The sequence below is a fragment of the Triticum urartu genome, chromosome 4 (genome assembly GCF_003073215.2).
Source record: "Triticum urartu cultivar G1812 chromosome 4, Tu2.1, whole genome shotgun sequence".
Taxonomy (NCBI): domain Eukaryota; kingdom Viridiplantae; phylum Streptophyta; class Magnoliopsida; order Poales; family Poaceae; genus Triticum; species Triticum urartu.
Genome location: NC_053025.1, coordinates 128,288,979 through 128,315,948, shown reverse-complemented (window position 1 = coordinate 128,315,948; position 26,970 = coordinate 128,288,979). Strand labels below are relative to the sequence as shown.

General features: G+C 44.9%; 1 protein-coding gene and 1 long non-coding RNA gene across 6 annotated transcripts; one reads left to right on the top strand and one right to left on the bottom strand.

Moving 5' to 3' along the window:
* Positions 1 to 13,648: 13,648 nt before the first annotated feature.
* Positions 13,649 to 26,165, bottom strand: LOC125551059. Of its 5 annotated transcripts, none has more exons than XR_007302168.1 (7): positions 25,898 to 26,165; positions 23,399 to 24,889; positions 22,977 to 23,248; positions 22,688 to 22,875; positions 19,268 to 19,502; positions 16,379 to 16,481; positions 13,649 to 15,633 (listed from the first exon to the last, which is right to left on the bottom strand). It is a non-coding gene; the product is annotated as an uncharacterized LOC125551059 (long non-coding RNA). The 5 variants fall into 5 exon arrangements; XR_007302167.1 differs by having other exon boundaries at positions 22,688 to 23,248; positions 23,399 to 23,790; positions 23,932 to 24,889; XR_007302166.1 differs by having other exon boundaries at positions 22,688 to 23,248; positions 23,399 to 23,790; positions 24,555 to 24,889.
* On the top strand, positions 17,531 to 20,077 carry LOC125551058 (B3 domain-containing protein Os11g0156000-like). Its single transcript, XM_048714210.1, has 3 exons — positions 17,531 to 19,210; positions 19,303 to 19,495; positions 19,596 to 20,077. The coding sequence occupies exons 1-3, from the start codon at positions 18,577 to 18,579 to the stop codon at positions 19,606 to 19,608; spliced, it is 840 nt and encodes a 279-aa protein (XP_048570167.1). The 5' UTR covers positions 17,531 to 18,576; the 3' UTR covers positions 19,609 to 20,077.
* Positions 26,166 to 26,970: the final 805 nt, after the last annotated feature.

The following is a 26,970-nucleotide window of genomic DNA, read 5'->3' as shown; positions in this document are numbered from 1 at the left end:
TAGTCAAGTAGAGGCATACTAGTGACATACTGTTTGTCTATGTATTCACACATGTATTATGTTTCCGGTTAATACAATTCTAGCATGAATAATAAACATTTACCATGATATAAGGAAATAAATAATAACTTTATTATTGCCTCTAGGGCATATTTCCTTCATTAACCTTGGTAGGGTCTACTGCTATACCTTCTCCTGATATAACATGTCTAAGAAATCCAACTTCCTTCAACCAAAACTCACACTTGCTGAACTTGGCATACAATTGATGTTCTCTGAGTTTCTCCAGAAACCATGCGCAAGTGTTTCTTGTGTTCCTCTTCATTCTTCGAGTATACCAAAATATCATCAATGAACACCACAACAACCTTATCCAAAAACTTCATAAACACCTTGTTCATCATGCTCATGAAATAGGCAGGGGCATTAGTCAATCCAAATGACATGACCGTGTACTCGTATAACCCGTACCTAGTGGTAAAAGCTGTCTTAGGTATATCCTGTTCCTGAATTTTCAACTGGTGGTATCCTGGTCGAAGATCGATCTTGGAGAATACTTTAGCTCCTTGTAATTGGTCAAACAAATCATTGATCATTGGTAGTGGGTGCTTGTTCTTGATCGTCACTTCATTCAACGCCCGATAATCAATGACCATTCTCAAAGATCCATCCTTCTTCTCAACTAAGAGCACTGGGTCTCCCCACGGTGATGAGCTAGGTCGAATGTAACCTTTCTCCAATAGCTCCTTGATCTGCTTCTTAATTTCCTCCAGATCATTTGCGGGCATCTGATAGGGTCTCTTCAATATAGGTCCCGTGGCTGGCAACAACTCAATCAATAACTCTATGTCTCGATCTGGCGGCATGCCTGGTAATTCCTCTAGAAATACATCTGGGTAATCCCTCGCAACAGGTAATTCTTCTCGAACAACCCCCGAGAGAGAATTTACTTGGGTCCTCCTTGGCGCATGCCTAGACACATACTTGATCCTTTTTCCCTCCGGGGTGGTGAGTAAAATTGACTTGCTAGCACAATCGATGTTTCCTCCATACTTTGATAACCAATCCATGCCTAGTATAATACCCAATCCTTGTGACTCCAAAATTACTAGGTCGGAAGGGAAAACATGGCTACCAATGGTTAAGGGTAACCGATCACACCATCGGCTGGCCATATACTCTGCTCCTGGCGAGCTTACTAACATTGGTGACCTAAGGGCTAAGGTTGGGAACTTAAACTTTTCCACAAATCCCCTTGATATGAATGCGATGCACGAGTATCAAAAAGAACAAGAGCGATAAATGACTTAACCAAAAACTTACCGATCACTGCGTCAAGCTGATCTTCAACCTCCTCCATGTTGATATGATTCACCTGACCTCTGGTGAAGGGATTTGGCTTCTTTCCTGAGTATCCATTTCCATTGCCATTCTTCGACTCAGAACAATCATTGGCATAATGTCCAATCCTCCCGCACTTGTAACAGGTAACATGGCTCAGATCCTTCTTGGCGGGTGTTGTTGGGTTGGGACGATTCTGATTGCTGCTTGCTCCATTCCCGTTTCCATTCTTAGGTCCACTGTGGTTATGGGAACTTCCTTCGTTGTGAGTATGGCCTCCATGGTTATGGGTGTAACCTCTGGAGTTAGGGGTAAAGCGAGGCTTCTGCTGTGCTCCAGAATTGTACTTCCCCTGTCCATACTTCTGTTTGCGGCTCTCTATCTGCTGTTGTTTGTTCTCAATCATAAGGGCCCTATCTACCAATTCCTGGTAGTTGGTAAATGTTGCCACCATCAACTGCATATTCATCTCATCATTCAGCCCTTCCATGAACTTCTCCTACTTTGCGGCATCTGTGGCCACATCATCCGGGGCATATCAAGCTAACTTACTGAACTCATCAACATACTGCCCCATAGTACGGTTTCCCTGGCGCAAGTTCCGAAACTCACGCTTCTTCATATTCATTGCTCCTATAGAGACATGGGCTATACGAAAAGCTTGCTGAGACTGACCCCTTGTGACAATGGCTATGGGAAAAGTGGCTGTGTAATTCTCCCACCATGAGGCTGCAGGTCCATCCAGTTGGTGTGCGGCAAAACGCACCTTCTCAGCATCTGTGCAACCTGTGGTGGTCAGCTCCCTTCCAATCCTGCGGAGCCAGTCATCAGCAACAATCGGCTCGGTGCTACTGGAAAACACCGGCAGATTCAACCTCAGAAAATGGGCTAAGTTGTCAACTAGAGGTGGTGGCGGCAGGTTGTCGTTCTTGTTGTTGACTTGGTTCTGAACTTGTAGCTGCATCAAGGCATTCTCTGGATCAACTGAGTGAGCTCCGGTGGGAAGGCAAATCCAGGGTCACGTCTCGGAGGCATCTGATGGGTTTAGAGGGAAGAGATTAGAATAGAATGAGGTCTAAGGGAAATCACTACCCATATGTGCATGAGGCAAACATACAATCGTAATCACTTCACTCAATTTCAAACAAGGGCATACAAATGATCTAACTATAGTTACATAATACTCAGACTATTCTATATACATGGAGGGATACTACTCATAATATGGTGGTCTACTAGAAATTTTGATCGGAAGAAGATTCCTTGATATCTGCTCCAGCTTCCTCTTCATAGTCATCATCGCTGTCGGGGTCAGAGTCGGTGTCGTCGATGATGATGTAGTCTTCGGGATGATCGTCACCTCCTGGGGCAGGGTCTCCCATGAATACTCCTAGCTTCTTCTTCAGGTCTTCATTCTTCTCCAGTAGAACTGCAATTTCCTCTTCATATCCATCGCGTGTAGACTTGAGTTCCTCTTCAAGCTCCATGTTCCTGGTCATCACCTTCTTCAGGTCTATCATGCTGGCGCACATCTGGTTCTCCTGACGACGAATGTGTTGGTTTAACTCCTGGATGTAGGCTGCAATGGACTTGTCCCTCCTGGTGTTGATCTTCTTCCATTTCTCATCTCGGCATCCACATATCTGATAGATGGTGTCCTTAAGATCCTTTGCGGTAAACTTCGCCGATGCATCCCATGGCGATGTGTGCTGCCATGCTCTTTCCTAGACTCCAGGTTGGTGCATCAAAGGAAAACTCTATGGGCTCATTCACAGGTATGAATGTCCTTCCTGGAACATGAACTCGAATGGTCCAGCGCTCCTCTTCAGGTAGTGTGGCGGTGTAGGTCCCGGTGAAGCTTGGTATTCCGATTTTCAGGTATCTAGTGGCTTCCTTCAAGTGTCGTCCAAAAGGGGTGTCTTCATCCGGTTGAGCAAACTTGTTCCTCGGGTCCTCCATCTATAGAGTGGAAAATGGAGAAGAGTCAGGAATGAGTAGAGAAGAGTGACCTATGGCTCATCTTAGTGGTCACGTCCTACAGTCAGTGTGTGCTCTGATACCATCTTGTAGCGATCCGACCTCAAACGGTCAAATCTCTATGCATAAGTGTCATCCCTGGATCGGTAATGCTGACACACACAATACTTAAAGGATTTATAACAGAGTGCAATCACACACTTATTACATCGAATGTCTCAAAGAGAACTTATTACAATAATATGGCTTAAGGCCATCTAAATAGGGTAACAGCAGAAGACTTGGAAGATAAAGCGAGTCCATCAACTCCAACGGCATAGCTGAGTGCATGACAACGACCTAGCGCACCTTACTCTTCGTCTGAAAAGTCTGCAACATAATACGTTGCAGCCCGAAACGGGTCAGCACATGGAATATGCTGGCAAATATAACACTGTAGAGCAATGAACATGTAACAGCTATAACTATATGCATATATGGCTGGTGGAGGCTCTATGGTTAAAGTTTTTGCGCAAAGCCAATTTTTCCCCACTGCAAAGGAATATATTTTATTTAACTACAAGGTTTGTTGAAAATATTGAGAATGGAAACCCCATCTCAATCCCAAATAAGTAATCATCAACCCAACAAATTAATTAAAGTAAAGTGATGAGATCAACATAATAATTCAAGCACCAGATACTCAAGATGTCCATAACCGGGGACACGACTAATCATGATTAGTTTGTACACTCTGCAGAGGTTTGCGCACTTTTCCCCACAAGACTCGATCTCCTCCTTTGATTTCTCGCACTACATGGTGTTTGACAAATGGATGACCGAGACACAGTCTTTTAGAAGCATTAGCCCTTTCGATGGGTAAACCGTACCACCTACATCCCCTACATCTTCTAGTTTACCACTGAAAGAGGTCACGCAATGTATTCAACTATGCCACAGCCCATAATGACTTGTGGCTGCACACGGAAGTTTCCAGCATGAATAACAATATGATCCCTTTGAGCCTGGGTGGCGGACCATAGGATGATCACACGGATTCTCCAGGATCTCTTTGGACAACACTGGATTACCCCAAGTGCCCACAAACAATCCACCCATATGTGCATTAAAGTAGTCACCTTAAATAAACCCTTAGTTCATAATAGTACTCACAACTATCATGAATCTCTCAAACCAAACCACGTCTACGAGCATAGCATAGAAGTATAAGCATAACGTAGAAGTAACTCCCAGTGTTTGAATGATAAGGGCAATAGATACTACCTCAACTACTACTTCCCAATACCCACATGTTTAACAGATCCTACTCATGAAATGTTTGAGGACTGAAACTAATGCAGAAAAACTGGGTAATAAGGGGTATGATCAAAGTGTTACTTGCCTTGCTGACGATCTGCAAAACGTAGAGACTCGTAGTAGCACGCTTCGCACTCCGGAAATTCTATCGCAAACAAACAATGGCATACATAAGCAATCAAGCATAGATGCAAGGCTAAAACTCAGATAAGAAAGTCCAAACTGAAATTTTAACTGAAGTGCTTCGATTTGCAAAAAGAATCAATCAAATCGGAGCTGCGGAACTCAAACTACGATCAAAAGAGGTTCGAATTCAAATCTGCTTGCAACCAAATTTTAAATTGTGAAAATCATGTTCAAGTTGATTAACTGGAAAGAGGGGTTCAAGACGAAGATTTTGGCGTTGGTTTCACTGGATTTGGACGAACGGTTAAAAAGTAACGAGGGTTTGAAGATCAGGGGCTAATCTGTGATAAAAATAATTGCAGATAGGTCCCTGGCCAAAAATAAAATAAAAGAAAAAGACTAACGAACGGATGTTCGCTATCTGAGACGAACGAACGAACGCGTTCGCGAACAGAGGCGTTCAGTTGAACGTTCGCTAATTAGCGAAAACCAAGAAAAACCCTAAACCTAAAATAAAACCGATCTAAAAACAAAACTGAAAAAAAAACCGGTGGTTTTTACCGGTTCGTGAGGAAAATCGGTGGATCGGCGGCTCTAGCGAGTCGGGGGCTTCGGCGAGCAACGAGCGACGGCGAGGCGGCGCGGCAGGGTCCGGCGAGCGGGGAGACGGGGTCCGGCGAGTGGGGCGGCAAGCGCGGGCGGCGGCAGCAAGCGCGGGCGGCGGCGGCTGCGGCTGCGGCGGGCGACAGGCGCGACAACGGCGGCGACTGCGGGTTGCGGCGGCTTGGGTGAGGGAGGAGGCGGTGGGGTTGGCGGCGCTTACAATGGCCTCGGGGGGACTCCGACTTGGAGGCGAAGCCGAGCGGCGGCGGCGGCGCACCGGACTCCTAGGAGTCCGTGCCGGCCACGGGGACGGGAGGCGGTTGGCTGCGCGGCCTGCTGGGCTTTGGTCCAGTCGGTCCGAACTCTTTTTTTTAAATAAATTCCGCCGAAACAAAAATCCTAATAAAATATAAAAAATGCTTAAAACAATTTTGACCATCTAAATAAAATATTTAGAACAAAGTGAATATTTTTCGAGCCTAAAAATGCATATTTTTCTAATTCAAATAAAATCCAAATAAAATATTTATTTGATTTTAAAAAATTTCCTATGATATTTCTCTCATATTTGAAGAAGTCATATTATCTTCTCTCTTTTATTTTGATATTAGGAATATTCAGAGAGAAAAACATTAAAACCAAATTGATCCTCTTCTCAAATTTGAGAAAATTCTAATATGAAAATATACGAAATCCCCAACCCTCTCCTTGGGTCCTTGAGTTGCTTAAGATTTCTAGGATCACAGCCAAAATGTAAATAAAATATTATATGCATATGATGACCTATGTATAGCATCCAAATTGAAATTTTGGGATATTACAGTTTCATGATGACCTTGAAGGTTATCAAACTTAGACTGAAGAGGTTTAAGATCACCAGTTAGAGTTTGAGTTCGATCCATTTCCTCACCCAACAGGTCATCGCTTTTCTCTAACAAGTTCTAAACCTTTTCCAAAGCTTTTTATTGTTTCATGGTAATATTAGCAAATTTGGAATAGCTAGGTTTGAGATTTTCATCCTTCACTAGATTCAGAGGAAGGATATTTGAGTACCTTGCCACCTTTTGCCATGAAGCAATAGGTGGGAGCAAAGTCATCGTCGCCATCGTCAATGGTATTGAAGTTGCCATTTTCCTCACAGTTGAAGATGGACTTGCTGACGAAAGCAGTAGCGAGAGCTAGGCTCGCCACACCAGAGTCTGACTCCTCCTCATATTCCTCCTCTTTCTCATTTTCCTTAGATTCAGCTTAAGTATCCATTTCCTTGCCAATAAAAGCCCGAGCCCTTCTGGAACTGATCTTCTTGTGAGATGAAGACTTTGAAGATTTTGACGATGAGGACTTTAAAGATTTCTTCTTTCTCTTTGAGTCATCTGAACTGTTATCCTTGTACTTCTTATTCTTTGATTCCTTCACCCACTGAGGACAATCAGCCATGTAGTGACTAGGCTTCTTGCATTTGTGGCAAGTCCTTTTCTTGTAATTGTGGGATGAAGAATTTGATCTCATGTCATCACCTCTTGAAGATTTTCCAAAACGGATACGCCTTGAGAACTTCTGAAATTTCCTCACAAGCATTGCTAGCTTCTGACTTAGTTCTTCAGGGTCACCAAGGCTACTGTCAGAGTCTTCCCCTTCAAATGAGGAAATTTCCTTAGCCTTGAGTGCATGTGATCTTCCATAACTTGGCCCGTAGAGGTCTCTCCTCCCAGCTTGTTGGAATTTATGAGTATTTAGTCTCTCGAGGATATCAACAGGATCTAGTGACTTGTAATCTCCATGTTCTTGAATCATCAGTGCCAGTGTATCGAATGAAGAATCAAGAGATCTCAACAATTTCTACACCACCTCGTGGTCGGTGATGTCAGCGACACCAAGAGCTTGGAGCTCACTGGAGATATCAGTGAGGCGGTCGAAGGTTTGCTAGACATTTTCGTTGTCGAGTCTCCTGAAGCAGTTGAAGAGATTGCGAAGAACATCAACTCAAGAATCACATTGAGTTGAGATTCCTTCGTTGACTTTGGACAGCCTATTCCAGATAAGCTTTGCAGTCTCCAAAGCACTCACTCTGCCATACTGTCCTTTACTCAGATGGACACATATGATATTCTTCGCTTGAGAGTTGAGTTGCTTGAATCTCTTCACATCAGCGGCGTTTACGGAGGGAGTAATGGAGGGAACGCCATTTTCCACAACATACCAGAGATCATTGTCAATTGCCTCAAGATGCATGCGCATCTTGTTCTTCCAATAGGGGTAGTTTGTCCCATCGAAGGTAGGACACCCAGCCGAGACCTTGATCATGCCTGCAGTCGACATAACTAAAACTCGAGGTGGTTAAACCAAAATCACACAGAACAAGGGAGTACCTCAGCTCTGATACCAATTGAAAGTGCATTATATCGGCTAGAGGGAGTGAATAAGCAATTTTTACAAAATCGTCACTGAGGAAATACTACTTGAGGAATTTTCTAAGTGATGAAATACAAGCAGTGGATAAAGTACTCAAGTGCATGCATAAAAAGGCAGTAGCATAGTCATCATGATGAAATGAAACATACATAGAGCACAACTAGCGTGTAAACATGATAAGCAGGCAGAAGACTGGATGACTGAAGAAATAGGGTTGAGAAAATTGAGAAAGTCTTCAGCCAAAGTCTTCAAACAGTAACAATCAAGTTCAACAACAAGTAAGCGAGGAAATAATGAAAGGGTTGAGGAAATAGAACCAGTAGCTCGGTCAAGACAGTGATTTGGTAGACCAGTTCCAACTGCTGTGAGAGTTGTACGTCTGGTTAGAGTGGCTTGGTATTTAAACCAAAGGACACATAGTCTTTTCTGTATTCTCCTTGAGCTAAGATCACACAAACATCGCCCAATCACTCATGGTGAGTCTTCAAGGTGACTTCCAAACCTTCACAAACTCGGTCAGCTGGTGATCCACAATTCCTCTTGGATACTCTAGACCATGACGCTTAACCGCCTGGATGCACAGTCTTCAAAGGTAAAAAGTGTCGGCTCCACACAGGAACAATCTCTTCAGTGATGCTCAATCACTTTGGGTTTTAGGTGTTGGGGTTTTGGGTTTTTCCTCACTGATGATTTTCTCTCAAAGTCCTCGGAGGGTGGGATGTTCTAAATGACAAGTGTCAATCTATCTCTCGGAGCAGCCAACCAGTTAGTGGTTGAAGGGGGCAGCTATTTATAGCCAGGGAGCAGCCCGACATGATAAGACGTAAATGCCCCTAATGATATGGCCATTGGATGGATAAGATATTTGGACAGCTGGCGTAAAGCACAGCAACGGTCGGAAGTTCGAACCATGAAATTCCTCAGGGCTATCATGTTCCTCACTGTAGGTAAATCGCACTGGCAAATTCCTAACTTCTCAGTTAGAACAAATTCCTTAGATACCAGAAGAACTTCGTCTCTGTCACTAAAGAAATTGACTGGACTGCAAGAGATTTCCAAAGGCTTCACTCAAAGGATTGGGTATGTGTAGGCTTTGATATGAGCATCACTTGGAAATTTTTTCTTAGTATTACCTCGACCCCCTTTAACAGTACGGTGTTTCCTATGACTCAAAAGAAGGAAATGAAACTACGAAAACATAAGTCTTTACGCTTCATAGTCCTCGCATAAATATCTTCAAGGTCACACCAATTTCCTCATTTTCAAAGTCTTCAGATGAAGACATTCATTTTTAGGGGTCGACTTTCTTCGGATATAGCAAACTCCTCAGAGACTTATAAGACCTCTGTACACTCACAAACACATTAGTCCCTTAACCTATAGGTCTTCAATACACCAAAATCACTAAGGGGCACTAGATGCACTTACAGCCGCCGACAACACCTCGCCCTCACCGGAGCTGAGCAAACATTGTTATAGTAGACAGTCGGAAAGTCGTCATGCTAAGGGCTCAATAGGACCAGCGCACCAGAACGGCAAACGCTGCCGATGAAGAGAAGCGTAGATTGGAAGGATCCAACCTCAAGACACACAAACACAAACAAACGAAGACCAAACTCAGGTAGGTCCACTGAAGATAAACGTCGATCGAATCCAGCAAGATCCGCCGGAGACAAATGTCCACACGCCCTCCGATGACGCTGGACGCACCAGGAGAACTGGGCTAGGCGAAAAGAACCTTATTCCTACTCCAGAAGTCGTCGTCGTCTTGTCTTTCTGAGCAGAACACAAACCCTAAACAGAATCAAAAGAACACTTAAAACTGAAGCAGGAGCTCTCCCACCGCCAAGGGTTGGTATCCACCGCGCCTCCATGACCCTAAGGCCACAAGAGACGAGACAGATTGGCAACAGTGCCGGTGGGAGGCGGGAAAACCCTAGACAAGGCACTCCTGTTGGAAGAGGAACCATGTTGCTCCTAATGTCCTGGATGTTTTTAACACCAAAAACGACACATTCCTATATGCTCTACTAGCAGGGACAGGAACGTGCGGTCTATGAGTATATATACACCCTATATGAAAATAGTAATTAAATAAAAATTCAACAAATTCTAAAAGTATTTTTAATAAACTTGACCTTCCATTGTGTTTGTAAAGAAAATCCCACGAAAAGACAAAAAAAACCTTGACTTCTTAAAAAATCGATCAAAATAGTGTGAGTAGTGATTTTTAATAGCAATATTTTTGTTTTTCCCTTAAAACCAACGCTGGTTTTTTATTCGTGAAAATTTATATACTAATGCAAATGAAAGGCAAGTTTATTCTAAAAAAACTTCTAAACTTTTTTGAATTATTAATTATTATTTTTCTATATCAGGTGTATATACACACCGGAACAAAAAGGCATTTCCCTAGTAGCAGATGGTTTCATAAGAGGAAAACAAATAAGCATTGTTTGAGTATACAAAGAAAGAAAAAAAATCTCACATGTAGATGCACCGACTCCATGCACCACGCCACTCACTTTTTCTTTTTGAACGAAGGCTTGCGGAGAGCCTGGATTTGAATTAACAAAATCATCCACGGGCTAAAAATTACAAACACACACATACCACCTCGGCCAAACGATACAAGGAAACACTCTAAGAAGCTTACAACTTCATGGAGCGCACAAGCTCAAAAAAGCAGGAAAAACAACGCCCCCTCCCACTTGAGCCCAACCAATCCAATCCGACCCAACTTTTCAATCATCATTGCATGTAACACATGTCCCATTCGTTGAGTCTGACCAAGGAGAGTATGCGGAGAAGCAGAGATCTTAGCAGATCAGAGTACACTTTTCTTATTAGAGAGATCAAGGAGAGTATGTCCGAACTTAGTTCCTGTATTGCTCATATTATTCGCCGTACTTGGAATTCTTCTAGCTATGTGTTGACAGATTTTGATAGGTCTCAAGTTCGAACTTTTGTATGGCTTGGGTCCGGTCCGGAGGGTTGTTCTAAACATTGTCAAACATGATTGTAGCCCTTGATTGAGTAATACAAGAATTATTATTCTCCAAAAGAAAAGGAAAAAAAACACATGTCCCATTTGTTGAGCTAGCAAGCAGACCCACCTCACTGATGTTTGAATGAATGTTATCGTTCAAGTGACATTTGTGATCTTCTGTATGCAAATATACAACAAACACATAACAATCGAGGTCGACATCTCGAGAGAGAGAGAGAGAGAAAGAGAGACTGCCATTTAATCTGCTCTCAGTCTTTCACTCCTACCCTTTCTGTACGCCGTGACTCCGTCCAACAGCACGCCGCAAAAAAGAAAAACTCCATCCCAACAGCATAATATCAGAGCGATGTGTCAGGGAGCTGCTGTAGAACTGAAGAACATGATCCAGCCTCCAGCCAAGCCGAGGTAGCCAGCACGCGGGCCTGACAAGCCGGATCCGTTCATACAGCAGAAAAAGGCCCACGCTGGCCCGCGCGCGGGGTCCGGTGACGTCACTCCGTGCCTGGCACACGAGTTTCAGGTGTCACGTTCCTCGTCTGACGGAGACCCCCTGCAACAGGTGGGGGGAAATAATCACTGGCTCACTTTTGGCGCACGTCGTCTGTTCGTCACATGGGTAGAAAAAGAGGAGTGGGCACACAGTGGTATAACGTACGGCCCGGCCAGGGATGAGATCATGACACTGACATATTCGAACAGGGGAATAGTCGCCGGGTAGTACACGCGGTGATGAACGATGCATCTTGCAGCAGGATGCAAGGCTTTAACTGATGCCTGTTTAACGCGGAACTCAGGTAAAATTACCGGGGATTTCAAGGGTTGCAAATATCTTCTAAATTGAGCTTTGTAGAGTATCATACACTCACTATCTAGGGACTAGTACTCCATTACGTGTTGGTATGATCAATCGTTTCACAGCGTCAGACCGCAGCGGAAGAGAACGAGACCTCTCTATTCGGTTAAGTGGGGAAAAAAAGAGGGGATCGCTGTTTAGATCCCGTGGCGCAGGGCCAGGAGGAGTGCAAGTCGCTTCGCATGCGCTGCTGCCGAAGTGAAGGATGGCAGCTGGGCACGGGGACCAGGAGAGGAGGGGAGCAACCGCGTGCGATGCGCAGACTGCGGCGAACTGTTGCCATGGGCCGGCCAGGGCCAGGGGGAGGAAAAGGAGCTCCTGTAGCTGCCGCTGCCGCTGATGGTGATCGATGGCGTGCACGCGCCATGGCGCCGTGGCAAGGCAATGGCAATGGCACACCACGGCACCTGCCCCTCCCTGCGTTGCGGTCACCTACTCGATCACTCACCTGCTGGCCGGCCGGCCGGCCGGGTGTGCCTTTTGCCCGGACATGGATCACACAGCGTCCTGCAACACGCCATCAGTCCGCAGCACACCCCCACTGTGCCTGCGCACTGCTCGCACGGGCACGCACACCTCACCTTGTTCATCGTCACCATTACTCTCCACTGTTTGCTCAACCGTAAACAACGAATCGGCTCGGTACCGTTGCGAAACGTACGCGCATGGTACGTTGTTTTGCGATGACTACTATTCATGAGCTAGCGGCAAGTAACTGCTTACGTGACCGTCAGCAAATTCCCCTAGTTTCACCGTGCTTAGAACCTCTCTAGTAGACCTCGTATAACGCGCGAACCCGCATAATTCCGATAAGTATATAAGCTCGGCCCAATTTTCTGACCAGAACAGTGTCCGTATACTCGCCCGGCCCATAATTTTTTTTACCGCGGCCCGCAAACCTCACCCCCAAAAACGTATAACTACAGGTTTGCGGGGCAAATACGGCTCGAAACCCTATCCCCTCGCCGGCCGCAACCCCTCACATTTCTCGCCGTCGGTGAGCCCACTTCCGCCTCTAGCCACCATGTGGGGCCGTATGTGGAGCTCCGACCGCAGCTCCGGCGGGGGCGGCGACCCCGAGCGCGAACGATGTGTCCGCGCAGACGGCGCGAGGAAGCGCGCGGCCAGGAAATGGGCCAACCAAGGCCTCGATCTGCCGGCATCTCCTCCGTCGCGAGACGGAGGAGTACAACCGCCGGCACGGGCAGACGCCCTCCTCGGCCGCGGGCTCTTCCTCCACCGTCGGCTCTTCCTCTTCCTGCGCGGCGTTTCTCCCCATGAAAAGGGAGTGGGCGGAGCTTGTCGCACGTCAAGCAGGAGCCGGAGGAGGTCGAGCTCGTTGCCGCCAAGCAGGAGCCGGAGGAGATCGCGCGTCGAGGCGTCGTCGGGCCCGAAGATTTCATCGGCGATGTCGACGCGGGCGCGGCCGCCATTTCGAATGGAGCTTGCGAGAGGAGAAGGAGCGCCGCCGCCACGACGAGGAGCTCGAAGACCTTCTTTTCAAGCAGGCGGTCGCGGCCAACCTCGCCGCGAAGGACAAGGACGACGAGTGGCAGCGCATCCGCGAGGAGCAGAGGGAGAAGTACGTCGACCTCGTCAGCTCCGACGAGGAGGACTAAGCTCCTCCACCGCGTCGGCCTCGCCACCGCGAGCTCGCCATTTTGGTAGCCGCCTCGAGCCCGCAGATCCCCACCCCACCTCTAGTAGTAGTAGTAGTAGTAGAATGTATCTAGGATCATGTAGTATCTGATAAACTATGAATGATCAATGTGGTTGCAATTTCTCCCATGGAAGTTTTTTTTTAATTATGCAGTTTTATATACGGGGTCTATTCTGTAGCGTATGATTTCACCCCGCAAAACAATTCCTTCTCGAACTATAAACGCGTTATGTGGGTTAAAATTATACAAGGTCTGTTAGAGATGCCCTTAGCTCTTTTTTTTGCGGAAATTGTTGATCTATTCATCTTCAATCATGACAGTACAATGAACATCAGAAATAATAAAAATTACATCCAGATTCATAGACCACCTAGCGACGACTACAAGCACTGAAGCGAGCCGAAGGCGTGCCGCCGTCATCGCCCCTTCCTCACCGGAGCCGGGCACAGCTTGTTGTAGTAGACAGTCGGGAAATCGTTGTGATAAGGCCTCAGAACAGCAACCGCCCCCCATGAAGAGAATTTTAGATAGTAAGGATCCAACCTGAAGACACATGAACAAAGACTGCATCCGAGCGGATCCACCAAAGACTACCACCGACCAAATCTCGCGAGATCCACCAGAGACACACCTCCACACGTCCACCGACAATGCTAGACACACCATTGGGACAGAGGCTAGGCGGGGAGAACCTTATTTCATCTTCAAGAAGCCGCCGCCATCTCGTCTTCTTGAGTCTTCTTAAGCAGAACACAAACTCTAACAAAAAACTTGAAGAAGCATCTGAAAACAGAGCCCTCCCACCGACAAGGACCGGGATCCACCGTGCACATATGACCCTAAAGCCACAGAAGACGTGGGAGATCAGCGGCGCCGCCGACGGAAGGCAGAAACCTAGCCACCTTTTCTTAGAGGATGAACAAAGGGAAGAGACCCAGATGCTTTTGATCCACTGCTCTTAGCTCTCTCTGTGTCTTCTTTCTCCTCGTCCCTGCTGACTGGACTGGAGGATACGTATCTTAGTAGTATTTTATACGATACCAGTATGATTCTACCAGACCATCTTCTGAATAATAATACAACCCTACGCTGCCGATACTGATATGATTCAACAGTACGTTGCAGATACGATCATACAATTCCGAAATGATCTAGCCAGTACCCCGATACCGATATCGACAACCTTGTGACAGCATGTTGGCTCCGCAAGGGGAAATTAAAGGCATCTGAAAACGAAACATTTTTCCTTCTCTCATCCGTCACCTTCTTCGCCATCACGTCACTCTTTCAGTGCGCAAGGAGAGAGTCCAGCCCTGTTTAGATCGTCTGCTGGTCTGGACCTCACCTCACCCTTGCGTGTTCCCAATCCCACCGCACCACGAAGATCTGCTCAAAAGATCGCTGCAGCGGACGCAGATTCAGTTCAGTCAGGGGTCAGGCAGCTGCACACACTCGCACCACTTCCTGGGACAGAAATTTAGGAGGCACGCACAGACGGGCAATGAATGCAGAATGGTGGTAGAAGCAGCTGTGCGCACCATGGTCCCAATACACGAATGCTCACATCTTATAATAAAATGAATTGAACAAGGGTAAACAATTGTGATTCGTGATTCTCTCTATAAAAACACAAAAGTATCCATGACAAAACGAGCTCAACTAATTTTGGAGGGTTTTATCACTCCAAAGTCCAAACCATGGGAACCATGCAGTGGAATCTTGAAATGAGTTTTCAATGTAAACAGGCGGCTGCTTAAAACAAGGATATAAATAGGCGGCAGTGCTAGATAAAACAGAAGCACACTGTAGATGCTCGCCAGCCCATCACCACAAAGTGTTAGATGCAAGAAACCATAGGTTCATGGCTCTTAAGCTAATGCAATCATAATGCTCTACATATTAGGTTGACATGACATCTTAGCCTTTTAACATAGCCTCAGTCTCCAAGAGGTAATGATATGTCAGCAAACAGCTAGGATGCTGGGTTTCTTTTTATGAATATATTTTCCATCCGAACGTTAACCCCATAAGGGGCAATTATCATTTCAAATGAAGGCATCTAGATACCCTTTGGTTTTGCAATATTAAAAGGTCCAAGATTGGCAATGCTTAATTGCACACTTCCCATGGTGGCATGTATATATTTGTGAATAGGGGGGAGTAACATGCCGCACTCAAGGCGCCTACTCCCACATCTGCATGAACTTGGCAAAACATGCATCGCCTCTTGGAAAGGAGCTGAGACCACAGGGATAACTAAACTAGGAGCATTAGCATGTGTCCCCTTATCTTGAGTTATCTTGTATTCAATTCCATGGGATACCAACTCATTCATGTGCATGGAGAAACCAAACCTGCATTATCAAAAGATTGGGCAGGTGAGCTGCATCATTGAGTTAAGAAAAAAGGACCAGCAGCGTGGCTCCCTCGTCCCTATTCATGGTCATGTTTAAGTATGATACACTTGGTCAAAATTCACAAGTGCATGCACTACACCAATGTGTTTGGCATATGACTGACATTATTGTAGTTACCCTGCCACTCCTTGACAAACACATAGTAAAATCAAGTTGCAACTTGCAGGTACTTACGTATATATGATTGCAGTTCGTTCTTGATTCTTGGCCAAAGTCTAGACATGCAGTCGACAGGAGAACATTAACTGTCTATGGTATACTAGTCCATTACTGCACACCCAACTTTTGATTCTTCTAAAAGAAGAGGAAATCGTATCAATCAAGCATCTATTAAATTCCACTAGACATATCATGCGTGCGCATAATGCGCGTATTACCAGTTTTCCCAAAACAAAATAGTGAGCGCTTAATCCAATTCTGCGTAGCACCACACCTAGAGCTAAACATAGGGCTTGTAGTTTAACCAGGTCAATCCATGCGATTAAGTATATATAATCATGTAGCCGCTGAGACTCGATTTTCTTTACTGCATAGTTTTGTGCATGCACGCAGAAAACTACAGAATATATAATTTTCTGGGAATTTGTATAAAATAGGAGCAAGTATAAGGGCTGCGAGTTGTACACACTGATAACGCAAATACACCATAGTGGAGACTAGCTGGGGACAAAAATCTTATCACCTGATTCACAATCCGTTGGAAACTGGAGAAGGGTGCACGATCTCTGTGCAGGTCCAGTTCTCATCCCGGCGTTTGGGAACTTGAAGCACCATCACCATGAACGCTGAACAGAAAGCAGAAGAGGCAATGACAAGGACACGTGAGATTATGATCACGTACATGTATACCCCCCATTATTCTGGGGCAGGATTAACAGAAAGCAGGGGCAGGAGTAAAGATAATGAAATGAACAGGAGGGTGATTTGTTTAGATCTGTTAAATCATTGCCATGATTAGATTCTTGACAGTACACCCTAACATAAAAATGACCCCTCTGGTTCCTCCAAAGTTTGGCAAACTGAATAACAGTTAACATAAGCATGCATGCATTAGTCAGCACACAATGCATCTAGCCATAACAGCTTCCCCCAAAACCATGTGACGGAATGCCTGTCTCCAAAGAAGCAAGCAAAGCGACATCGCGGATTTTGTCCCTGATATTTTATGGAATCTGATACAGATCTGCCATTATAGATTTATAAAAGAAAGAAAAAAACAGATCACCCAATGTCCTGTGATTCCAATCCTTTAGCAACCATAGGTGCTCCCCAAACGCCCAATGTTTATTAGGACACAAGAAATTAAATCATTTCATTCAACCAAAACCCCCCCTTCTGTACCCTCAAGAGAGGCAGGTTATCATGGCCTCCTGGACCGTTGCAGGTACTGTAGCGCATATACTGGATTGTAGTAGCACTATGACAGCACGCACCAGCGAAGCGGGTTTAGTTTGTTGGACTGAATTTATTTTACTAGAAGTTGGACTGAACTTTCAGAAACAGAGTTTGAGTTTTAGAAGATACACAATCGTGTCAACCTTAGAAAATGCTAAACTTGCGAGATTAATAAGTAGGACGAAATTTTAGAAGACACACAATCGTGTCATCTACCTTAGAAAATGCTAAACTTGCGAGATTAATAAGTAGGACGAAATAATTGGTCTCTCAATCGCACATCAATTGTCCACTCCTCCCTACTTGCCCACTGCCCAGCCATGAACTCGGTTGATTTATTTATGACACGAGTTGTCCTGCACCAAATGGAAATAACACCAGTACTACCTTACAGTTAAATTGAAGCCATTGTGTAAGAATCCAGCCAAAACCAGCACCTTGCTTGCAAGTCCTTCTGCTCGGTTAGGTTGTCAGCCAGGCATTCAATTACACAGACCTGGCAGGACTCTTGATTGTGTTGAATCTGAGATGGAAAAATAAAAATGTCTGGTGCTAGTACCACATGATAGCGCATGATACTTAAATCCCACGGTCCATACGCCCTCAAATGTCACATCCGGCGAGGCCAGGCAGTACCAAGACGGACCTGAACAAGTAATTGCCTACCAGCTATTCCAAGCGGACCACAGGTGGTATAAACCATAAATTTCTGCCAAATTATCAACCCATCTCTTCCAGCTAATCCATCATGTCGGTCAATTACTACTACTGCATGTTATTCAGTTGAAAGTGCACGGTAGAATGGACTCTTATTGGCAATCGACTGCCAGAGCCAGGTAAAAATGGGAGGCTAGATACTTGGAAATAGAATGGGAAAGCTGGAATATATTCCTTGGTTAGAGGAAATGGGAAGCTAATGACAGTGGTTACTCACACATAGCCTCCAACCACCAAGGCACATGGAAGCAGTGGTAGGGCCTACTCTATTCTACTCCACCTCTTGGATGGCTGTGATTAGGCCACAATGGCGAGGCACCAACTTTGAAGCACCACCACCTGATCATTCCTCATCAGCACCTAGCTACACACCGAAACTACATATTCTAACCTCAGCATCGGCAGCAGCTACACACTGAAAGAAACCACACATAAATATATTCTAACCCCAGCAACTTTGAAGCCCTTCACTTTGATTCTTCCTGTCTACCTAGGTTTAAAAATACTATGCTCCCTCCAAGATCAAAATGCACTGAGCTGAGCTGATGAGCCCTCATGTACCAGAGAAAATATTAATTCGTCACATGGGCACCCCCAAAGCTCCTTCCCCTTGGTAGGCTATAAATGCCTGCCCATGACATCTGCATGGTTCTCTACACCACACACCATCACCACTGCTAGCTACTCCTACTCGATCGATCGTCCCAGCTTTTGCCACAGACAACAAGAGCCTAACACGTTTTCCACCCAGCAGCAGCAGCAGCTAGGATGGCCATGAATCCTCTCTCCCAGGAGCACCCCAATGCATGGCCATGGGGCGTGGCCATGTACACGAACCTGCACTACCAGCAGTACCACTACGAGAAGGAGCACCTGTTTGAGAAGGCCCTCACGCCCAGCGATGTAGGCAAGCTCAACAGGCTGGTGATCCCCAAGCAGCACGCCGAGAGGTGCTTCCCTCTTGGCGGCGACTCTGGGGAGAAGGGCCTGCTCCTCTCCTTCGACGACGAGGCCGGCAAGCCATGGCGGTTCCGGTACTCGTACTGGACGAGCAGCCAGAGCTACGTGCTCACCAAGGGCTGGAGCCGGTACGTCAAGGAGAAGCATCTGGAAGCCGGCGACGTCGTGCACTTCGAGAGGGTACGCGGCCTCGGCACCGGCGACCGTCTCTTCATCGGCTGCAGGCGTCGCGGCGACGTCAGTGCACCAACGGCAGTGGCACCACCGCCTGCCGTGCGTGTCGTGCCAGCGTCTGGTCAGAGTCCCAGGGAGCAGCAGCAGCACCAGCAGCCATGGAGCCCGATGTGCTACAGCACATCCACCTCATACCCTACTAGCCCGGCCACCTCCCACGCCTACCGTCGCTCAGCAGAGCACGATCACAGCGACATGCATCATGCAGGTAAGGTTAAGACTGCATGAACTGAGGAACAAAACAAGACACGTTACCATTTCATACCTCTAACGCCATTTCTGGTGAATGAACAATCGCAGGAGAATCCCAGTGGGACGCAGACACCAGGAGCTGCAGCCCAGCCTCGGCACCGACACGCCGGCTCAGGCTGTTCGGCGTGAACCTCGACTGCGGGCCAGAGCCAGAGGCAGAAGCCGTGCCCGCGACGCCGGCGATGTACGGCTACGTGCACCAGAGCCCCTACGCCGCCGTGTCTCCAGTTCCCAGCAACTGGTCAGTACTGAAACATCAATGAGTTGAATCATCACTGATCGCGACAAGTAGCCACATATAATTCTGAAAATTGACCAATCAAGAACTTTTGACATGACAGGGGCAGTTCATGAAGAAGATGACGAGGAGATCTGATGCCATGCCTTTCTTTGCATGAGCTGAACAACCAGCGGTGGAACAAGTTTACTACCACCACCACCAGCAGCCTACTACTGCTGCTATGCACCAAGTGACAGGTTTGAATTGACCCGTGGAAGGAAAAGAGAGGAAGTGGGGAGATCCCTTGTTCCCCAGTCAATCTTCCATCCACCCATCCATCCATCCATTCATCGCCCCTTTTCTTTTTCTTCTTTTCCCCCCTTTTTGTCTTCCAGAAACACCATTTGATGTACGGCGGCAGGCATGGGTTAGGGGAGGATTCAGGAAAAAGAGAGGGGGAGAGAGAGCTAGACAGAGAGACAGACTTGTGTATGTATGTGTCATGTCTGTAAGTGAGTGCTTCAGTGGGGGCCAAGAAGAACCTCTGAAGCTGATGTATCCTCTCCTGCCTGCTCAAGAAACATCCCCATGGGGATTTTGTTCTCTCCCCTCTCTTTTCTGTACAGTTCTACTGTGGTAGAGCTCATGCAATCAATTGGTGGTGGTGTAACTGTTTTCACTTTTGCAATCAATAGGCTCAATGCTTTCACTCCCAACTAGAGGTGCAAGGATTAAGTAGCAATGTATTCTGTTACTTTAAATCTTTTGCCTCCGCTTCAAAAAAAGGCCCTGTTAGGAATAAGCGAATAAGGGATATTTTTCATGTCCATGCCGGGCATGAACTGATTCATGTGAATAGATGGAAAGATAGCCACTCTAACAATTTCATGAAAGGAAAATTTAGCAAATGCCCAACATTAAAAAATGATGTACTAGCATAAATGATGCCCACATCTGCGGATTTTCCCTTATCTTAATATTTAGTGGTCGGTCTCAACCTTTTTGTTCCCTCGGGGAGGAAAAGTTCAACAAAAGATGAATGTGCAAGTGGGCTCAGTTTCCCCTAATAGGATACTGAAACAAAAGGCTGGCTAAGCTGATGGTCTAACAGGCACCAAGTCCAGACACAAAAGGCCGCTAAACTCCAATAACCAGCATGATTCCTCACAAACATGTACCAAAAGAAAATTAGAGCTATGTCTCCAGCTTTGTTGCCTATGTAAACAAACCAGCATGAGACAAACAACATGCTATTGTTATGACCAGTCAATGTTACAAAGCAGATGCTGAAGGAACATGAGCTAAACTGACTTGGTGATACCTGCTCTTCAAGTCTTAGCAGAGGGCAAGCCGTCGCCAGCCATAAAAGATTAGCCGTACTGCCAGCTTGCAAAACACGCCGAGGCTAAAATAAAGTGCCTGGAGAATCTAGATTAAAAGCCTAACACCTAGGTCACCAATCTGGTGTAAGCACTTGTTGTAAAGACTAGAGATTGCAGGTGCAAGTTGCCTGAGAAGTAGGTCTTGCTACATACATGCATGTACTTAGTGGAGAATATCAAGACAAGCTAATTAAACAAGGCCCTAGATCATTCGACTGATCAACTGTGGAAATGATGATTAAAACTAGCAGGCTAACTACTGTATCAACAGCCAGATTTCCTGCCCACTACTGAAACACGAGCCATGTGCACTGCAGGGGCAAAGCTTTCACTAATTCCAAAAGCATGAATGAAATTTTATCCCAGGGTTACATGATTAACACTTTTGAACACCAAAACCAATCTATCTTAGCATTAGCGCAAATGGGTCATGTGAGTGCCATAATGGTAAAGCAGACTCTCACTCCATGTAGCACATACCGAGAAGGTGCAACTGAAAAGTGCAGGCTAATCGCATCATCTGCGTAAAGACTTGCAGCCAAATCTGCAGTTTTTTAAGCTGGGAACAAAACCTATTAACTATGCCCTACTGCGTAGCATTATTGTGAAAAGTCAAAAAAAAAACAGGACTACGGAAGAAACGTCAAATAAAACATGAGCAACAGTGCCACGAGGATGCATCAATCAGATGAGTGAATGGCCACCCACACGATGCAAACGGGGTGCCAGAGGCCTGATCGACCCACAAACTGGACCTACAATATGCTGGCCATGATGCACCCATCAGGCATCAGCCACTGGATCTCGTTGCTTTCCAAATAAGTCACTGCCTTCATGAGGTGAGGCTCATGAGCCAGCATGGTCCACAAGGAACGGGCTGGCCTGATGAATGCTCATGTCTTACTGTAGTTATATGCATCGTTTGCCGTTTTCCCCGGCACCAGCTAGTAGTTCTAGACGCCTGCTTTTGTACAGAAACAGTACTTCCCTTGAGAAAAACAGGCGCAGGATGCACAGAAGGTGGGCCATTGGAGGACTGTAAGGGCCTAAGGTATGTCTGATTGTCCTATAAAACTATGATGTGCCAGTGTGGAAACTACGCATATATTTAAGCTGTTAATGATAACATATGGACAAGCATATACACTGTATCGATATTTCGTCTCGTGTCTCGTTGTGGTACAAAGAGAATGAGTAGGCCTCCAAATTGTTGGCGAGATATGAGTCAAGTCTCAGAATAGCAACCTCCTAGACCAACTGATAATCATCATGACGAGGACATATGACAACAAATAAATTAGTTAAATATTTAATTTTGAGCAATGACAGTGATGACATTTTCCGAAGGAAGAAAAGAAAGCATCAGAGTTCAGGTTTTTTTTGTTGAGAAACAAATGAAAACAGGTGTCTGAGAAGAGGAAACAGCTACATGTCAAATGGGAGCTCAAAAGGTGTGTGGCATCATTTCTAGTAGAATATTACCCCAACCCAGATGGTATAGGCAAAGACAATACTGTTGAGAAAATAAAATTGTGCATAGTGTCTGACTAAAGCTTCAGGGTAACTTGGTTTCCAACTGTACAAGTCACAAGAGATGAATCACAGAATACATGAGTAGGTTTGCATTGATGCAGCACATTTTCCTGACCAAAAGGTTAAATGGATTTAAATCCTACATGAGTAGGTTTGCATTGATGCAGCACATTTTCCAGTAACAATTATGTTCAATGCAGCAAGGTGAAATACAGTATCAAACATGAAATAACATATAAGTGTTAACAAATTGCAGACCACATGAGAGTGGGAACACTGATGAGGGAATGGAGCATACCACTTTCCATAGCTCATCATTCTTTGATCGGAAACAACAATGAGGATGGTGAAATCACAAGGGAGCGAACCAAGATGTGTATCAATCGCTGCAGTTATCTACTGCAGCACGCCCATAGACAATAGTGCAGCGAATCACTTCCTGAGACACCCAGATCCACTTCCAGCATATTTCTACATGAATAAATCCTGCACATGTAAGAGGTATTGTCTTATGATGTATGGCGCAACTACTGTACAAGATAAGAGCTTGTAGGTCACTCAGTCTGTTCAGATGATCAAGGACCCACATCTGGGCTACCATTTGCTGTGCACAGTTCAGATGATACTGCTGATATTACACCAAATGGGGTCGGCAGCATGACATTATTGACTTGAATGGCCAATCTCACAATATAAGTCGACATGGATCTTTAAAGCAGCAGATCCACTACTCACAGGACAATAATTTGCTACATGATGGGAGCACCACTTGGAGATGATTGGTCTCATTCGGTTCTCAATCCCCAGAAGTCCCCACAAGAACATGAACCATCCTTAAAATGGTTGAATCTACAGATATCTGGCAATGACCAGGCGTTCAGTAAGATGGGTTGCAGTCTTCATGAATTCATGGAGAAATAGGATATACAGATCCTAAGGTTTTACATATCGTAACAATTGGTAATACTAACTTAAGTTGATTAAACCAAAGAAAGTAACAAATCCTCACTTAAGTGTTTAAGCAGCTCCAGCCTCCCCCTTCGAGTAGTCATGCACATACATGAAGGTCACATTGTGTATTAGCTGGTCCTGTGAAGAGATCTTCTCATCTCACGGTAAATTACCTTTAACTTATTATAGAGGGTGCTCTGTCTCTGTCGTCAAGATAATATCCCACTTTGGACTGGCAGCATACATATCTGAATGTCAAACATGGTTTCCACCCTTGTCAGGTCCAAGTTGGAAAAACTGCTCAGTCTCTATTCTGGCTAATCTTATTCTCCTGTAGCTCCTACATTACCCTGGCAAATATCCTCACATAGAAGCAGCAGGTTCAAACACCGTTACTGGAACCAAATCCCAGGCCTTGTCAATCCTCCTAGCTCGTCCAGAAACATCAACCTTTCAAAAATAGAGAAGGATATTAGCCAGGTTCAACCGAATGATCAGTCATTACTCATTAGCAATCTTAAGTAGTGATGGGCCTCTCCAAATAAGCCTGCATGACTGCATACTGACACTACAGGTAAACGGGTACCTCACCCCTTCATTCAGAGAAACCCTTAACCGCTGCATTTCCTTGAAAATAATCTTAACTCCTGAAGAGCGAGCATTCCTAGAAAAACCAGCGACCATTGCACACCTCCCCCCCCCCCCCCCCCCCCCCCCCCCCCCTCCCTTTGTGCTATCTGAAGAGCATCATGCACATACCCTGCAAGCAACGAGCTCTAACTGTGACTCTCTGTGGCATCTTTTCACAAATCCGGCTTGCATTCTTAAATCGTATCAAGCTTTGCATAAACATCACGAACTACAGTTCTGACAGAACTACTAGAGTCCAGTGCAAACTTGATGGCCACGCCGTGTAACTGCTTGCATTTACACAAAGCATATTTTCCAGGACATGCACATAGAGTGCTGCTAAAGGTAAACTCACTCATGTGCACCCCTTGTTGGTGCATCACAGAAAAAAGCACCAGAACTTGCATATCCTCTCCACTACGAGTACCCAGCAATCATGGTGCTACATGAGACTATACTTTTGACCGGCATTGCATCAAAATGATGATGAGCACAGTCATTCTGATCACGTTCTGTGTACAGAATGATAAGAATAAGGGTTGCATGTGAGAGTATATGTTACCAGACAGAGAGGAATATCTAACCCGATGCCAGCTTTTCCCAACCAAGACGGCAAGAAGACCTCTCCGCACATAGCAATGCCATGACAAAAATAAGGTAATAATTTAAGAAACTCTCATATCTCATGTCGTCTGTTGTTTACTTCTTATAATGCTGCCTTGTAGCGGTGTAGGCTTGTAACATGAACAGATGTACAAACCCATTCATACAAACATGTAGAGCAACATACAGAGGTCGCCAACAATAAATCTTCTAGCATCACGGCATTTAGCAGAAGATAAAGGTGCCATATTATGAATTGATTCAACCAATGAAGCTTTCTGGTTCCTCAACAGTACTCCATCCGTTTCTTTTTAGTCTGCATATAAAATTTGGTCAAAGTCAAACTTTATAAAGTTTGACTAACTTTCTATGAAAAAATATCAACATCTACAATACTAAAGCTATATGGTATGAAAATTAATTTCATGATGCATCTAATAATATTGATTTCATATTGTTTATCTTGATATTTTTTCCTAGAAACTTAGTCAAAGTTGACAAAGTTTGACTTTGACCAAATTTATATGCAGACTAAAAAGAAACAGAGGGAGTACTATGCAGTTGCACATAAAAAAACAGTACTAAGCAGTCTCTGAAAATGACACAGGTACAAAAGGTTAAGACCAGAAGCACGAGAACACTTTGGAAAGCAAAATAAAATTCTCTATATAAACCCCATGGGTCCCTAAAACATGGGAACACCTATCAAGCAATTGACAGACACCAATGTACCAACTAAACCAGCCACAGTACGCATACACATCTCACATTTTTTCCTTTTTCTGATTAACAAACTGTAGGTAGTAAACAAATTTGTTACTAAGGGAACCTCACAGGAAATGGGAGACCAGCTTGCTGTTTTAGGCATGTCACTGTGGAGGAAATACATACAGAAGGTACAAAACATGGTTGGAAGCATAATTACGGAACAGAACTGCAAGACACAACTATCAATTCAGCACAGCACAGAAACACACAAAAGATCGAAGCAACACATTCCCATCTCGTGAATTACTCTCCTTCAGTCGCTAGAACAATATTGTCAAAAAGATTGCTAGTGCCCTACGTGTTGCATTGGATTGCATTGCCGTATATACTTCCTTGTACCTCTTTCCAAATTCTAACTTACCTACTTAAATTGCTGAGTATGGCTGACAGGACCGTCAGAACAGGCAACGCCACGGACTCGTGGACATCTACAGTTAACGCACAACAAGCGATACTTGCCTCGTTGATGCAAATCATCAAAATATGCCTCCGGTGGGAGACGATAACGCTTGGCATAAGACACAAAGAGATGTGAGCCTCTCGGCGGGAGCATTACGTCGAACAGCGTCGGTGCACGCCGTGCTCGATGCCTGCGGTACCTGAGACGGTTGGGGACGCAGGCAGACACCGTCCGCTTCCGAGGAGGCTGGATCAGTGGCGCGCGAGAAGGAGGAGATCGCGCAGGGGAGTTGGTGCAGAATACGAGGGAGGGAGTTGATAGGGGGGAAACCATGAGGAGGAAGACGGAGGAGACGAGAAAACGGGGACAGTGTGACGGATTGGTTTCGGCTTACAGGCGTCAGAGTTCCTCGACATAGGCGACAATTCTTATTTGACGCCCGCAAACGCTTTCTCCCGACCCAGCCCGGCCTAGTTAGCGCTCGTGAGGGACATTCCGTTTTACCGATTTTTATTTGTCCTATAAAAAATACTGATATTATTTTTATTTTGTTTCAGTTTTTATTAGTTCTTCGGTTTCCAACTTTTTTTTGTTCTCCTTCAAATTATTTTTCACATTGTTTGGGTTTTTAGTTGGGCCCTTTTTTCTTATTTTCTTTTTTATTTCTAAATCTACTTTTTATACATGAACATTTTTCACATATATGGTGCATGTTTTCACAAAACATGGTGAACTTTTTTCAAACATGGTGATATAAAAAAATATATGATGAAAAGTTTATGATATATGGTGATTATTTCTTAAAGAACTAATGAATATTTTTCTTAAACACAAGATGAACATTTTACAAACACATACTGGATACATTTAAAATAGAAATTGAAATTTATAAAAAGATATTTTTTCTGTATTTGAATTATTTATAACTTATTTTTGGTTTATAAAAAGTTTATAATTTTTAAACAAGTATTTTTTTGAGCAACTTTAAACAAGTAATTAATATTTTGAGATAAAAAATGCAAACGTAAATAGACCGCGTCACTGCCAGCCCATATAGGCTGGCGTGAACATTTTCCTGCCTGACATACTAGACCATGAATGTGCACATTGCCGCGCTTGTCCTATGCATGGAAGGATTTACGACATACAAGAATATAATATATGACTGAATAAATGTTTATCTATATCAATTAATTTTATTTTCTCATTTTTTTAAAACTTTAGCAAGC

What these genes read in the sequence shown, in the direction of transcription:
- LOC125551058 (XM_048714210.1), top strand. Translation starts at nt 18,577, where the DNA reads ATGGCCATGAATCCTCTCTCCCAGGAGCACCCCAATGCATGGCCATGG. An exon ending in CAGCGACATGCATCATGCAG is followed by an intron (nt 19,211 to 19,302) that starts GTAAGGTTAAGA and finishes GAACAATCGCAG; the next exon opens with GAGAATCCCAGTGGGACGCA.